At 47.8% G+C, this 15,941-nt stretch overlaps 1 protein-coding gene across 3 annotated transcripts in view; it reads left to right on the top strand.

Moving 5' to 3' along the window:
- The window catches only part of LOC8040811 (WD repeat-containing and planar cell polarity effector protein fritz homolog), a 65,014-nt gene that overhangs the window by 20,611 nt on the left and 28,462 nt on the right, over nucleotides 1-15,941 (top strand). For all 3 annotated transcript variants that reach the window (XR_003919465.4, XM_029986123.2, XM_029986121.2), the window contains exons 14-20: nucleotides 103-153; nucleotides 1,382-1,453; nucleotides 10,628-10,719; nucleotides 10,831-10,932; nucleotides 11,684-11,789; nucleotides 12,137-12,251; nucleotides 15,178-15,301. Coding sequence is in view for 2 of the 3 variants with exons in the window: in XM_029986123.2 (XP_029841983.2) it covers nucleotides 103-153; nucleotides 1,382-1,453; nucleotides 10,628-10,719; nucleotides 10,831-10,932; nucleotides 11,684-11,789; nucleotides 12,137-12,251; nucleotides 15,178-15,301 (662 nt within the window). In the remaining variant the exon portion in view is untranslated. The remainder of the gene's footprint in view (nucleotides 1-102; nucleotides 154-1,381; nucleotides 1,454-10,627; nucleotides 10,720-10,830; nucleotides 10,933-11,683; nucleotides 11,790-12,136; nucleotides 12,252-15,177; nucleotides 15,302-15,941) is intronic.

Here is a 15,941-nt window from a genome sequence, read left to right as displayed (position 1 = left end):
AAAAGTGAAATTTTTGGATTTGTGCAAATGAAGCTGTTGAAGCATATTTTCTCCCATTTCATAACCAGGATGTTACATGTCCTCTCTTTTTTTCCTTAATAGGTCCTTTACGACGCAGTTCGGCAGACCACACATTTTACAAGGACATCCTTTGTGAGTCCTCCTTTCGTAAAACTGTAGCGGGAATGATTTAACTTCATCAGTTCCTCCGAGCTTTTCTGTGTTATAGTTTCTTCGGTATTATGGTTTCAGCATTCGTTAACTTTTGCAGCAATTTCTTCACCCAGAAGCTTTTTCCTCATAATAAGTTAAAGAGGCATTTGAGTTTTGAAACAAGCTTGCAGTATTTTACATAAAAATGTGAGCACACGCTCTGATGCTCTGCCTCCAGCATGTGCCAGTTGTCCCCCACGAAGCGACAAAGTGTTACCAAAGGCAGTAAGGTCGCGTTCAGGGCAACGCATCTACCAAGTTCTTAAGTTGTCACCGACTGTATGTTCACAGAGCTGTCATTAGTGTAAGTAACTCAATGCCACCTTAAAGCCCGACACGCAAAAATAAGTTCTTCCCGGCAGAAACTTTTGCTCTTTTCCTTTGTTTCACCCTTTCATTTTCTTATCACTTCTTAAGGTCCTCCTCGCATGCTAAGCGTCTAAGCAACTTGGGAGGCTAAGGGGGACTGCCCCCTTAGCCTCCCAAGGTCAACCTTTTAAGGGAAAAATCAACATGCATCAGCTTCTTTTTTGGGAAGAAATGATTAGTTTTTGGTGATGACTTAACAAATATCAGGTCAACAGAACAGATCTGGGCAATATTTTGCCAGCAATGTCTTCTCTTTGCAAACCCCCCTCTTGCCCCCCCCTTTCCCCCTTCCCCAGTGATACCACTAGTGATTATATTTTCAAAACATTAATGGATAACATACATTACTCATTTCGAGTAATTGATTACATAGTTACGTTACTCGTTATATCTTCTTCCCAAAGCTTAAAAAAAATTACACTTCAGTTTTTTATATGTTCCTAGGCACCAAGTCAATGAGATCATGTACTCATCCCAGACACCTCCAAAATTGTGCCTCTCTTTTCCCCGTTAAAAACACTCGCACTTATAATATGATGCTTACCTGTAACGTAAAATCGGTAAAGTGTTTTAATTCATAAATAAAAAGCAATGCAAAAGTAAAGTGCATGACTTTTTATTGGTAATAGTAACACATTTTCTTTTATTTGCAAGTAACGAGCAACGTATTTCGTTTCTGTTTTTTCAGTAATGCCTACTGTAGATTGTGAACCCCGCTTTCTGTTCTAACGATCTGTTTTCATTCCCCGTCGTCACTTGCCAAGACTGCTCAGTTCACGTTGTCCGACGTTGGCCGCAGGTGGGTGTGGACATCACGTGGCACCCCGGAGGATCCGTGGTTTTCTTTGCGTCCGAAGAAGGCCAACTTCAGGTACGTCGTTCGGGAAGAAGCAATGGCCACTTCCGACAAGGCACGTGACGCAAACTACCTGAGCGTATGAGGGCAGCTTTTTACAGCAATAGCCATTACGGGGTTTTCTCACCACTGGAAATGATGTCCGTTGTTGACATTGTGGTTGGCGTAGCAGGGCATAGGGTGTCCGTCGTCGATGTTGCAAAATCCTTAAAAAAAAAAGTGAAAGCCGTTTACAAATCCCTGTAACGCCGAATTGGAGCGCAGCTCTTGAGGAGGAGGAGTGAAGGGTACCGAGGGGAGGGTAGACCCCTCCTCCTTCTCCTCCTCCTCCCCTCATTCTTTAATATGCTCCGGGGGGGGGGGGGGGGGGGGGTCACGTGACCTCGGGGGGGGGGGGGTGTCACGTGACTTCGGGGAGGGGGGTCACGTGACCTCGGGGAGTCGTGACCTGGGGGTCACGTGACCTTGGGTGTCACATGGGGGTCACCTCAAGGTCACGTGACCCCCAAGGTGACCTCTGAGGTCACGTGACCCCTCTGAGGTCACGTGACCCCCGAGGTCATGTGGTCTCCTCCCCAAGGTCACGTGACCCCTCCCAAGGTCATCTCAAGGTCACGTGACCCCAAAGGTGACCCCCACGTGACCCCCAGGTCACGTGACCCCTCTGAGGTCACGTGACCCCCCGAGGTCACGTGGGGGTCACCTTTGGGTCACGTGACCTTGAGATGACCTTGGGAGGGGTCACGTGACCTTGGGGAGGAGACCACGTGACCTCAGAGGGGTCACGTGACTTGGGGGTCACGTGACCTTGGGGGTCACGTGACCTTCAAATGGTCACGTGGGGTCATCTTGGGGTCATGTGACCTTGCGATGACCTTGGGAGGGGTCACGTGACCTCGAGGGGTCACGTGACCTTGGGGGCCACGTGATCCCAAGATTACCCCACGTGACCCCCAAGGTCACGTGACCTTGGGGGTCACGTGGGGTCACGTGACCTTGAGATGACCTTGGGCGGGGTCACGTGACCTGGAGGGGTCACGTGACCTTGGTTACGCCAACGGCGACGCCGACGGCGACGCCGCTCAAGCCGGGAACGGGCCCCTAAGAGCTGCGCTCTAAAACAAATGCCCGCGGGAATCGAACCTGTGTCCGGTGCACGCAAAGCGGAGGCATTGCTGCAGAGCTACACCGCAGCGTTAAAGGGGTTATGACACGCCAAAAATAAAATGTGAGATAACAATACTGCTAAAACCCACTGTATGTTCCTATAATCCTGACAAATTTGTATTGAAAATGGCGCGATAGTTTTGTGGATAAATCGATTTATGTGCGGATCCCTCGGAGGGGCCGGCCGGGTGGAGCTGAAGGCTGGTGACGTAGCCAGCCTCCAGCGCGGTGTTCCCTTGCACGCACTCACAGACTCGGCTCTCTTGGCGTCTCGAGCTTCAGCTTCCTCGTTTACCTTCCGCGTTTCGAGCATGCGGTCCGTGACGATTACGTCTACGGCACCGCTCGCCTTGTCAAAGTGTTCGACAATGATCGCAGTAGCGATGAGAGTGATTGTTATCAACAGATGTTCGAAGCTGTTCATTTTGACTGCGACCCACTGGCGACCAGCCACAGCGACGGCGAGTTGCGGACGGGCTCGCCGTGGTCACCGTCGTCCGGGAATATCTCGCATTGCATGCAGGGTGGAAGGTCAACGGGCTGGGGGCGAGATCAAGAATAGCTTCCAGGTTACCGAAAAAGGGGTTTGAGCGGTTTTGATCGTACTGCGGCGAGGAGAGCTCGGGCCATCATGGGGGCGCCTAGAATGAAAGAGCGTTCATGGTCACGTGGTTTATGGACACCATGGCGTGACTAGCTCGGGCAGTGTTGCCTGGTCGCCAGATGAATATGATAAAAATTCGTAAATTGATTATTGCAATTACTATAGCTCTAAAAATCGTGTAACTTGGTGTATACACTAAGTAGCCTATGAGCATTCCATTTCAAGAATAATCTATCCGTTTAATTTTCGTGTCATAACCCCTTTAACAACCCGCTTTATACCCGTTTTTTTTTAAAGCGCAGCTCTTAGGGGCCCGTTCCCGGCTTGAGCGCCGTCGCCGTCGCCGTCGGCGTAACCAAGGTCATCCCAAGGTCACGTGACCCCTCCCAAGGTCATCTCAAGGTCACGTGACCCCACGTGACTCCTAAGGTCATCTCAAGGTCACGTGACCCCAAGACCCCACGTGACCCCTCTGAGGTCACGTGACCCCCGAGGTCACGTGGTCTCCTCCCCAAGGTCACGTGACCCCCAAGGTCACGTGACCCCTCCCAAGGTCATCTCAAGGTCACGTGACCCCAAGGTGACCCCTCTGAGGTCACGTGACCCCTCTGGGGTCACCTTCGGAGACTTCGGGGAGGGGGGTCACGTGACCTAGGGGGGTCACGTGACCCCCCGAGGTCACGTGACCCCCCTCCCCGAAGTCACGTGACACCCCCCCCCCCCTGAGGTCACGTGACCGCCCCCCCCGGAGCATATTAAAGAATGAGGGGAGGAGGAGGGGTCTACCCTCCCCTCAGTACCCTTCACTCCTCCTCCTCAAGAGCTGCGCTCCAATTCGGCGTTACAGGGATTTGTAAACGGCTTTCACTTTTTTGTTTTTTAGAGCGCAGCTCTTAGGGGCCCGTTTCTGGCTTGAGCGGCGTTGGCGTCGCCGTCGGCGTCGCCGTCGCCGTCGGCGTAACCGCGCGGTGCATCATGGGAAATGTCCCATAATGCACCGCGCGAGCCCCCCCACCGGGGTCACGTGACCTCGTGGGGGGGCACGTGACCCCCCCGAGGTCACGTGACCCCGGTGCATCATGGGAAATGTCCCATAATGCACCGCGCGAGCCCCCCACCGGGGTCACGTGACCTCGTGGGGGCACGTGACCCCCCGAAGTCACGTGACTCCCCTGAGGTCACGTGACCCCCGCCGATGTCGCGTGACCCCCAATGACGTCATCGTCACCGATGACGTCACCGGCGTCCACATCGTCATCATCACTGATGACGTCACCGGCATCCACATCGTCATCGTCATCATCACTGATGACGTCATCGGCATCCACATCGTCATCGTCATCATCACTGATGACGTCACCGGCATCCGCATCGTCATCGTCATCATCACTGATGACGTTACCGACATCCGCATCGTCATCGTCATCATCACTGATGACGTCATCAGTGACGTCACTGATGTCGTCACCGGCATCCACATCATCATCGTCATCGTCACTGATGACGTCACCGGCATCCGCATCGTCATCGTCATCATCACTGATGACGTCACCGGCATCCGCATCGTCATCATCACTGATGACGTTACCGACATCCGCATCGCCATCGTCATCATCACTAATGACGTCATCAGCGACGTCACTGATGACGTCACCGACATTCGCATCGTCATCGTCATCATCACTGGTGAAGTCATCAGTGACGTCACTAATGACGTCATCGGTACCCGCATCGTGATCGTCAATGGTGACGTCATCAGTGACCTCAGTGATGACATCATCGGCATTGGGGGTCACGTGACCCCCAAGGTCACGTGACCACCCCTTGGATAGTTTAACCCCCCCCCAGTGCCCTTCCCTCCTCCTCCTCAAGAGCTGCGCTCTAATTCGGCGTTACAGGGAGTTGTAAGCAGCTTTCACTTTTTTTTTTAGTATTCGAAGATTGCTGCACCCACTCTGCAAACAAAAAAAAAGAAAGCTGATAACACAATGTCGTTGTAGCACTGTCAATGCCGAGAGCTGGTGTCGGGAGATGCACTTTCACACGCTCCAGAAAAAAGAAAAAAAAAAAGAGAAACAAAAGTTTTTGAAACAAAATGCTCGTATATGTTTTTTGTTTCGAACACTTTTGTTCGGACACCTCACAGTGCGTGAATGTGACGCCGACGCCCAATGACTTTGCCGTGATGACATGTCACATCTGTCGCCGTGACCCTACTGTCAATTAGCACAGGACTGCTCAATTTTTTTAAAGAGAAATAATGGCTATTCTATTTTTTCAATGCAATCACCTTTTGAAGTTAGTGTGTCCAATCCAGCTTTCATCTCGGAGGATTGAACCGAGCTCCCTCCCACAGTGCCATTGCCAAAGTGTCCTTTACAGTTCTTCGTCATTTCTTCATTGTCCTCTGGTAAGCGGCTCTGCGACCTCCGCATCGGGAACAAGTCGCTCGGAACCAGATTTAGGCTGAATTGGCTCAGTTTAACTTGCAGGGGCCTACTTCTGCCACAGAAGTTACAGATATTGTGGAAATGTGCCAACTAGACATTTTCGATTTCTGAGTGGTCACAAGCATAAGAAGTTTTATTTTTTCTTTGGGGAATCAACCCTCCAAAATTAAGAAGCAGTGTGGAAAAAAAAAAAAAGAAATATTTCCCAGTATTTATGCTACTATACAAATTTTTCGACTTGTGGGCAAAATCGAAATGTATCCCTGTAGAATAGCGTTTGTACCCAGGCAGTGTGCGTTCTGAGTTCACTGGATTTCAGGGCACACACTGGTTGGGTACAAACGCTTTCGTCATCATTCCACAGGGACACTATAGACCCTTTCAGCAATGCCGCACCACCTAGCAGCGCCAATTCTAGACTATCCTCACTTGTCGGGAGTGGTAACGTGCACTGCCCCGATGGGGCCGCCGCCGCCGCCGCCGTTATAGGGTATACGGTCGCAGAGGCCAGTACCCTGTACTGCCCACATAGCACCTTTCCAGATGTGTTTTTATTGCTGTGCGGCACCGTGCAGGCAGAAAGGTGATGAGATAAAGGGTAAGACAGTAAACCTCTCAGACAGGATGAGATTTACTGTTCTGCTGCAAAAATACAGCTGTCAATAAAAAATGCATTAGTATAGACTACAATCTATTAAGTGTGCGATCCCTATGCTCAAAATAATGTAGGACATATGTGCACGTGTATCAGTGTTGCGGAGTTGCCACTCCGGAGTTGGAATGATTCCGGAATCATTCCGCATTTTCACGACCCCGGAATGGAATGGGAATGGAATGACGGCAACGTTGAAGGGAATGGAATGGGAATGGAATTAGGTGCCTTTTGCCCGGAATGGAATGGAAATGGAATGGGCACGGTTCTTCTTTTTTTTTTTTTGCGTTTATGGTCAGCTAAATTGAGCCAGTCAGTGAGTCAGTTGCTCAGAAATAAAATGAGGGGGAAACTGCTAGCCCGCGAGAAGCCCTAACAGACTTATACGCCAACAAAATGCAATACAAAAAAATGAAAGCCGCTTACAACTCCCTGTAACGCCGAATTAGAGCGCAGCTCTTGAGGAGGAGGAGGGAAGGGCACTGGGGGGGGGGGTTAAACTAACCAGGGGGGGTCACGTTACCTTGGGGGTCACGTGACCCCCAATGCCGATGATGTCATCACTGACGTCACTGATGACGTCATCAGTGACGATGACGATGCGGGTACCGATGACGTCATTAGTGACGTCACTGATGACTTCACCAGTGATGATGACGATGACGATGCGAATGTCGGTGACGTCATCAGTGACGTCGCTGATGACGTTATCAATGATGATGACGATGCGGATGCCGGTGACGACATCAGTGACGTCACTGATGACGTCATCAGTGATGATGACGATGACAATGCGGATGTCGGTGACGTCATCAGTGATGATGACGATGACGATGTGGATGCCGGTGACGTCATCAGTGATGATGACGATGTGGATGCCGGTGACGTCATCAGTGATGATGACGATGTGGATGCCGGTGACGTCATCAGTGATGATGACAATGACGATGCGGATGCCGGTGACGTCATCAGTGATGATGACGATGACGATGTGGATGCCGGTGACGTCATCAGTGATGATGACGATGACGATGTGGATGCCGGTGACGTCATCAGTGATGATGACGATGACGATGCGGATGCCGGTGACGTCATCAGTGATGACGATGACGATGTGGATGCCGGTGACGTCATCAGTGATGATGACGATGACGATGTGGATGCCGCTGACGTCATCAGTGATGATGACGATGACGATGTGGATGCCGGTGACGTCATCAGTGACGATGACGTCATCGGAGGGTCACGCGACATCGGCGGGGGTCACGTGACCTCGAGGAGGGGGCCACGTGACCTCAGGGGAGTCACGTGACTTCGGGGGGTCACGTGACCCCCCCACGAGGTCACGTGACCTTGGTGGGGGGCTCGCGCGGTGCATTATGGGACATTTCCCATGATGCACCGCGCGGTTACGCCGACGCCGACGGCGACGGCGACGCCGACGGCGACGCCGCTCAAGCCGGAAACGGGCCCCTAAGAGCTGCGCTCTAAAAACAAGCGTCAAAGCAAAGAGCAAAGGGTGAAAGGGGGGTAACGTGGCGCCTTTCACGGACGCGCAGGCTTCGGGCTTCGATGGCGTTACACGAGAGCGAAACAAGAAACCAAGCACCAAGCAAAAGAAAAGGGAGCGGCAAAGAAAGAAACCGCCATGCACAACTCCTCATTGTACTTCTTGTCATGCTTTTTTTGTTGTTGTTGCGACGGTTTGTACAATGCACGCGCGCGCACAGACTGAGATCTGGGAGCGGAAGCGACTCATAACTCGCAGAGCTCTGATTACTCGTTCACTTGGGCGCCGTCCAAAGATGATCAGGTATTGTTTTCTTATAGTTCGAGGGGCGTTGTTTAGCAGGCAGCCAACCCTGCTGCCTTCCACGTTCATTCGTGCGCACTCCTTTGAAGTGCGAAATGTGGGTTTGCTTCGGCATTAAAAGCGAAATTCACTTCCCTCTTCTCTTGCGCTTTGCTCCGAGGCTTGTCTTTTTGTACTGCATTTGTATTGTATGTCCGCCTAATACTTGGTCTTTGTTCCGATGCTTGTTTTCTGTGTTTTATGTTTTAGTGGGTTGGGGTTACAAGCAAGCTTGCGGATTCCCGCTCATTTCCCTTGACTTTAGTCTCTGCATACTTTGTTTCACCTTGCCATGGACCGCTGCGGACGCTACGAGTCACCCTAGGCAACCCAGTACCGTGAGCGGGACTGCAGGGTGATGCAGCACTCAGAAAGCACTGGATTGGTTTCGATGGCTCTCGTGCTGTCTGTTGAGGCCCATCGTAAGGTGAAGTAGACTATCGTCGCTGCTCTTGGTGTGACCGAACTGACTAGACCTGCAGAAAGACCGTCCCGCGCCAGACGAGGTGCGACCGTTGCTGTGAGGGCAACTGAGAAGGAGAGCTGGGTGCTAGCTGCCACTGAGGTTTTGGCTTCCGCGCGTCTCGGCTGTCCGGTCTGCATTCGTGCTCCTTGTCCTGGACCCTATTTGAGGCGGTGAGAAGTCAGTTGGACGGTGTTAATGAGGAAACACGGGGAATGTCAATTCGAACGGTGCGGTATTACCCCGTTAATTGTACCTTCATGTGAAGAGCTTTGTCAACGCTGACTTCCCGACCCGTCGCCACTACGCGAACAACCGACACCGAGGTAGAAGAATGAATCGGTTGGTACCGTCTGCTGCTTGAGCCCGCCACTCGATCAGCGCGAATAGGAACATCACAATTCGGACGAGAAGACAAGATAAATACAGATTGAGTCATGGCATCGTAGAAGACATTTTTCTACATTAGTCGCGATGAAAATAAACAAGCTGCACGCTGAAAGTTGTGCAACGAAACTATGCACGGTACAGTCGGCGTATATCATCGAACTTGATTCACCGTCTGAAGAGGAAACACGAGAATGAGTATGCGAAGGGTGGAAAAGGGCAGGCGAACCAGCCAAAAATTGAATTGAATATGATAAGAATTATCGAGATTCGTAAAGCAAGCGTGAACTTATGCGTTTTAAAACAGGTTTCGTGACATGGTCTATACGGTCCCTCGTGCTGCGCCGCAGAGGTTGCATTTTGTCAGAGGATGTATTCTGCCGTTGTGCATGGAGTCGCTTCCAGCAGTGTACTAGCCGTGTTGCTGTATTTGAAGAATACAGTAATATAGCTTATTCCTGCGCCACGCACGAACTGGATATTTTTTTATGGTCTTATCAAACAAACACGCTGGCCGCGTATGTCTTAAAAGTCAAATGCAAACAAGTTAAAAAAAGAAAAGAAAATGAGTGGATTTAAGTTTTGCTGTTTGTTGCGAGCGACGTGGTCGCGAGACCGATGTCTTAAACAAGCATATCAAGGGGCTTTCTCGATGTTTGCAGTACATTGTAAATAAACACTTTCTGCCACCAGCGGTCCGCTTAGTAAAAATCAGTGCTTTTTCGAGAAATTTAGTTTTTTTTCTCTTTTTTTTTTTAAATTGTCTCTGAATTTGATAATGTCAGCTTTATGCTGCTTATACCGGCCACAAAATGTAGCTGTGAAGTGCCAATTTTTATGTTTAGGAATTAAAGGAATGGAATGGAACGATTTAGCCATTCCAGGAGTGGGAATGGGCTCAGTGTCTCCATTCCTAGGAATTGAAAGGAATTGAATCATCGAAAACTCTAATTTCCCGGAATGGAATTGGAATGAATGGGGGTGCCCATTCCGCAACACTGACGTGTATGAATATTTATTGTGACAGCTCGCGCGGTGAAAAGAACTGTCATAGCTACGAGCACACGCACTAGCTCTCCCTGAGAATACTTTATTCAAAGTGGTGTATGAGCTACATTCTCAAATTCGGGTGCTGTCTTTTGCCACTACAGGGATCGGTGGCTTCACCAGTCCCTGTAGTTGCTTTACTCCAGTAATGACTTCACCACTACAGGACTGTGTTCACTCACACTCCTGCATGTGTTGGCTGCCATCTTCCCATTACAAATTTCAGAAAATCCCTCATAACTTTTTAAAGAGATGACAATTAGTTCTGAAACTTTAGCATCTGGTTCAGAACTCTAGCGTTGCATTCTGGCAGAGAACGAGCATTCAGCGATTCATGGCTTATTTTTTAATGAAAAAAAACCAAAAAAAAAAACCATAGATCTTTTGAGGGACAGGACAGCCTGCGCATCGAGCACTACCTCAAAGTGCTAAAAAGGGCTCGACATCTTTTAAGCGCAACAGTGCTTTCGCTGGCCCAAAGATTTGTGCATGTGTACCTTGAACGAACTTCGTTATTATTGTCATCCAAGAGCAGTGTCGGCATACAATGACCTTTTGTTCACGCAGTGCTTTGACACGGCACTCTCGACGATCCAACTCAAGTTGGCCGGGGAGTTGTCGAACCCGACGTCATCGCTGAACATCGGCTCTTACGTGAGGTGAGTTGCTGTTTGACGTTCCCATCCGCCCAGCAAAAAACTAGCGTGCTCAATTCAGGATTTACATGTGCTCAAATGTCAGATCTTTTTTCCTCGACACATGAACCAAAGACATCGGCCCATTCTGTCCTACCTGAGCTGGCAGACAAGCGGAGACAGCCTCCGACTCCCCGCGTCGTCTGCCACAAATTGTGCGGCATTGCTGTTTGACAGGTCAGTGTGTCTTTTGGGCCATCTTTCAAGTCAAATGCTCATACAGTGATCTCTCGTTAACTCGAACTCGGCTATCTTAAAATGTTGGTTAAGTCAATATTTTTAGACACAGATACCCTTTGTGTATGTGCGTCTCTACAAGCTTCCTCTGCAGTACAGCCGCCTTGGTGGCTCTGGAGCCAAGCGCTGGCCAGAGATCCCCAGGTCGTGGGTTCGATCTGGGCAGAGGTGCCCATAATCTGACAGTCTTATTGCAAACAAGGCAGTCAAGCAAAGGCAGTTTCATGTAATCAAGATGCCGGTCGCACACCAAAAGATCTTTGAGTGGTTGAAATGAGTTCCCAATCCTTTGCTGGGGCGTGCTAGATTTCCTTCATTGGTTTGACAAAGCTCCCAAATTTGACTTGACTTTTTTTTTCTCTGCAGAATGGTTAGCCTTTTAAGAACCCCTTGCTCAATACAGGTTCCTGTACGCTCGCACCAGCCGCACATTGTCACCGATGTCTAGTGTATTACAAGCTTATGCGGCATTCTTTGGCATGCGCATTTATAGAGTTAAAAAATGAAGAATGCTGTATTAAGGCTATGCATATCTCGGACTGTGTGCACTCAGTGTGGTCCGGTATATCTCTGGTACATGCTCCAGCTGTAAAATTATTCCTTGAAGATAACTTCAGTGTTTCTTCAAGATCTTTTCTTTGGCTCTCCTCCAAAGTTGTTCTCACATGCTCTCTGACTGTCACATTCCCAGTGGACCATTGGCTGTGCTCAAGTTGCCACTGGGACTCCTCACTAGGGGGCAGCTTGGGCCTTTAGAGTTGGTGTCGCAGTACCTCAAGCACACCCAAGTCGATGAGGTGATGACCTAACTTCAGTTCTCTTTAGAGGTGTGCAAATAATAAAGAATTTGAATAATTCCCGAGTAGTGTTGAAGGGACCCAAAAATTACTGTAGGGGTTGCTTCTACAGCTTTTATGAATTGCTTGGTTTTTCTTTCAAAATAAATACAGCACCCTTTAAGAAATAAAAATAAAAAATTGGTATCCCAGAAGACAATTAAAAAATTTGGGAAAATTAAGTAAACATCTTAAATTCTGATTAAGACTTTGTGACAATGCAGTTTGTTTGCAAGCCGTGATCTGGCCAACCACTTTTTTTTTGTAATTTGTAAGTCACCTTTTGTCTTCATTCGGATTGTTTGCAGGCTATCTGCCTGCTGCTAAGCTTGGACTGGGGTCGACTTGCCGAGCAGTGCTTCCTGTGCTTGTCCAAGGTTGCCAACTTCCTGCTCCGAAAGCCACTGGACTCGAACAGGGAAGGTCGGTCCAACATCCTGTTATTTTTCTGGATAATTTGTACACCGTAAAGTCTCGCAGGTAGTGTGAGCATTTTATGAAAGGAAGACATGCGCTATTTACTTTACTGCCAAACAAGCGAACAACCAGTCACTGCCTTCGTGGGAAAGAAGCCAGCAATCGACAAGGCGCCAATAACTATTTTACTAGAATTGGTTTCCCTCCTTCGTGTTGTGATTTCTTTCGTACTTCCTTAGCCGTGCATAGTTCTTACAGACTAGAGATTAGTCTTTCTCTTAGTGCATTAACTGTCGCAGGAATGGTAGGAGGGAAACATGCAAGCTACTTGAAGTTGGAATGCACAGCCACACTATCTCGTGTCTCCTGTATGCCACCAGTAACCATAGCCATGCGCTGGGGCTGGCGTTTTACAGGGCACATGCTGAGCTTGTGGACTTTATTAGAGCCTGGCTATTCCCATTTCAGTAGTGATTTGACGCTAGACCCAATCTGAATGCTTGGCGAGGGATTGATTGTAACCTTGTTTAAGTCAAGTGCTCGTGCAGTGCTTGTGTCCAATTCATGCACCGTACCCAGCAATCGTCGCCACAGGGTGATACTCACGTCTGCATCAACATTGTGATTCCCATCATCATGTCGACTAGCTTTCACTGAAAGAAATAGTCCGCTTCTATAGCCTTAAAGTTACTCCGTGACATAGAATTTTCTGGCTTAGTGGTGTCGCATGCAATTATGGTTGCATCCTGCTTGTGTCACTACGCTTGTGTCAAGTGTGTAGCAGTCAGATTCAATATTGTTTCATTGCTTTTCTAAGTAAAAGAATAATATAAGAAGAGTACATCCCAAAACTAGAAGTTGCCATATTCTTATACCCGTCAGAGGGGCTAATTTAGAGCACTTCAACCAAGTGCACTTTGCCTTTAGTGTCATTTCTGCAGTGTGCCACACAGCTTCTTCCTGAAGAACATACCTGGCTTCAAGTGAGTTTGACTAACTCACTTCACTCGATCGACTGCTTGGCCTCGATGGCAGTTTTTCAACGGTGAAACATAACAACACAGGAACCAAAATTGTGACTTAAAATTTATTCTAAATAGAATTAAAAATTCATGAAAGAGAGGGCAGAAAGGAGTGTCATTGCAAAAAGATAGTGATGTGAACTTAGCTTTAAAGTTTAGACAGTTTAGTCTGATTTGTGCCAAGATTAGCACCACGGTGAATCGATAAGAGCCGACGCAAAGTCAGTCATTCAAATGCTATGTTGTTTAGCAGAGGAGAGAGACCCTACGTTTATTTCAGCATGTAGCTGTACGAGACAGCACGATAATCATGATCTAATAAGGCAGTGTCGGGGCCTCCTCGTAGACCTCCAGGGGACGGAGCGGAACGTCAAGGCTGGATCTTCTTCTTTATCTTGGCTCGCTATGATCGATCAGGATCATCCAATTGGCGTAAAGATTGTCAATTAGTGTAATGTTGTCTCGTAATGTGTCTTTATTAAAGAGACAAAATATTGCTGAGACGTTTATGCCTTTACTTCAACATTTTACGTGCGTAATAGTACCTTACCCATCGTTATTGCATCATTTGAAAGTGGCAGTAATTTTTCTCGTGTGGCACCAAAACGCTTGAAGTGACATTCGGTAAGCTGAAGTGCACTCGGTTGAAGTGCACTAAATTAGCTCGTCCGAAAGGGGTATCAGTCTTTTGGGAGGGTCATTTCTCCCACAGGCACTGTTTCATTGCAAAGAAGCTGCAGACCAGTGTACCTCCGTGGGTACGGCTTGTGCTAGCATCTGGCTAACAGAAAGCGTATTAGTACAGCAGTTGCAAAAAAGCTACGTACCGTATCATGTTTTCTCTGACGACATGACAACCGCCTTCGCAATACCCCAGTCGCTCAGTGACCACGCACAACACACAGTGATGCCTCGTTAACGTATAAGCACCTCCGTTCCCCCCCAAAAAAAGTTTCCATGATGTGAGTAGTCCATAATAATGAGACAAAAATGTATGTATTTGCCTAGTTCGTTCTTGAAAAAGCTGTCTAGTATATATCGGGGCATCATTATTAACCAGGGTTCTTATCGATGAGACATGACCGGGCTGTTTTTTTTTATCTAAGGAAGGACACTACCCAGGAAAACAAGCTTTTTAGCCGTTGGTTTTATTTGTATGAAATTTGCAGAGCACATTCATAGCTAGGAAACAGGATGACATGCAAAGTTTTCAGTTTATAAATTATCGTTCAAAGAGTTACATAGAAGTACATTGGATAAGCACAGCGCCCCCTGAGGAAAACTAGTACTATTTAGGAAAGGCAATGATAATGGTCAGTTCTTTTGGTGAAGCATACAGTATTGACACCCGTGTCACGTGGCTGTGGAAAGTAAATGACAGGAATTATACCATTTTTATTAACCAATAAGGATGTGAAAAAAACGTTTTTGTTTTCTTGCATTCATTAGGTTGAAGATACCAACAGCTCTTCATAACTAAAGGCCATGAAAATGCGGAAAGTAAGCTCGCAGTCGAGTTCCTCACAAAATTTGAGTATAGAAGCCTAAAGAAGTGGCTCCACACGTCAATTTATTGTCAAACGATGGTTTTCCTGAACCGAGATCTGATGCCAAAAAGTGAAACAGATAAACGCGTTTGAAAGTTTAAAAAGCTGCACTTTAGATGGTGCCGGCTTGTCGGAAATAATTTATTCCGGAAAAAAATGCTTTCGTTACAGGAGTGAAACTCTCCGACGGCATCCATCAGGATCTTTGAAAGCTGATAAGACCACTGGCTAAAAATGTGACTCTTAAAAAAATATTTGTAATTTTAAAGTAGTGTCCCCTCTTAAGAATGCACTTCCATGGGTAATAAAAGATGAATGAGCAGGTACCTATATGACAGTCGGTGTTGCTCTGATCTGGCACAGCTCAACTGGAGGCAGCGCTAGGGAGCTTCTATGGTCCTGCCCAGCCCATTCCTGACTTGGTGGTGGCAGAGTACGGGGAGCGTGTCGGCCATCTTGCCCGGCGTTTCTTCCACCACCTCCTCAGGTCAGAACTATAGTACTCCAAAAGGCTTCTGTGAGGTCCCTTTCTTGTGAGAAATATTTTTAACGAAGAAATTGACCCAAAGAGTTGTATTAGGTAATTGTGTGATTGTATTTCCTACTGTTAATGCCAAGTAAGGTTTATGCACTAGTGAAGTCAGTTTGGTGTGCTTATATACCACTCACTTAAAGTCACATCCATATTGGGAGTCAAGGTCACTCCTTGTTGTTACATTACATAAAATAACACTTTTTTATTTTTTTTTACCAGCTTCATTATAAAATGGAGCTGCTTACCATAGCCTTATCTGTATGTAATTTGTTGCATAAGACTAAGTTTTTTTTGTGTTCAAGCCTTGTTTGAATCTTGCAGATTACAATGCAAAGATGTTAGCCGCTCTCATGGTTGCAGTCAGGTGGACAACATTGTTTTCATTACCTATATATAATGATATTTTTGGAGGAAGTCCTCAAGGTGGGGAAGATTTTTGCAAGAATAGGTCGACTTTGACCTGAAACAGAGCGCAGCTCGCTCCCTCTAGGCAACTGTTGCCGCCGAAAAAATCCGCCTGGTCCTGGATTTGACCACAAGACCTCTTGTCACATTGTCTTTGCAACTCGCAAGACTTGGTTTGAAGTCGCTC

This window comes from Ixodes scapularis, unplaced genomic scaffold, assembly GCF_016920785.2.
Source record: "Ixodes scapularis isolate PalLabHiFi unplaced genomic scaffold, ASM1692078v2 PGA_scaffold4__175_contigs__length_147842914, whole genome shotgun sequence".
In the NCBI taxonomy this organism is placed as follows: Eukaryota; Metazoa; Arthropoda; class Arachnida; order Ixodida; family Ixodidae; genus Ixodes; species Ixodes scapularis.
This window is presented reverse-complemented; position numbering and strand designations above follow the sequence as displayed.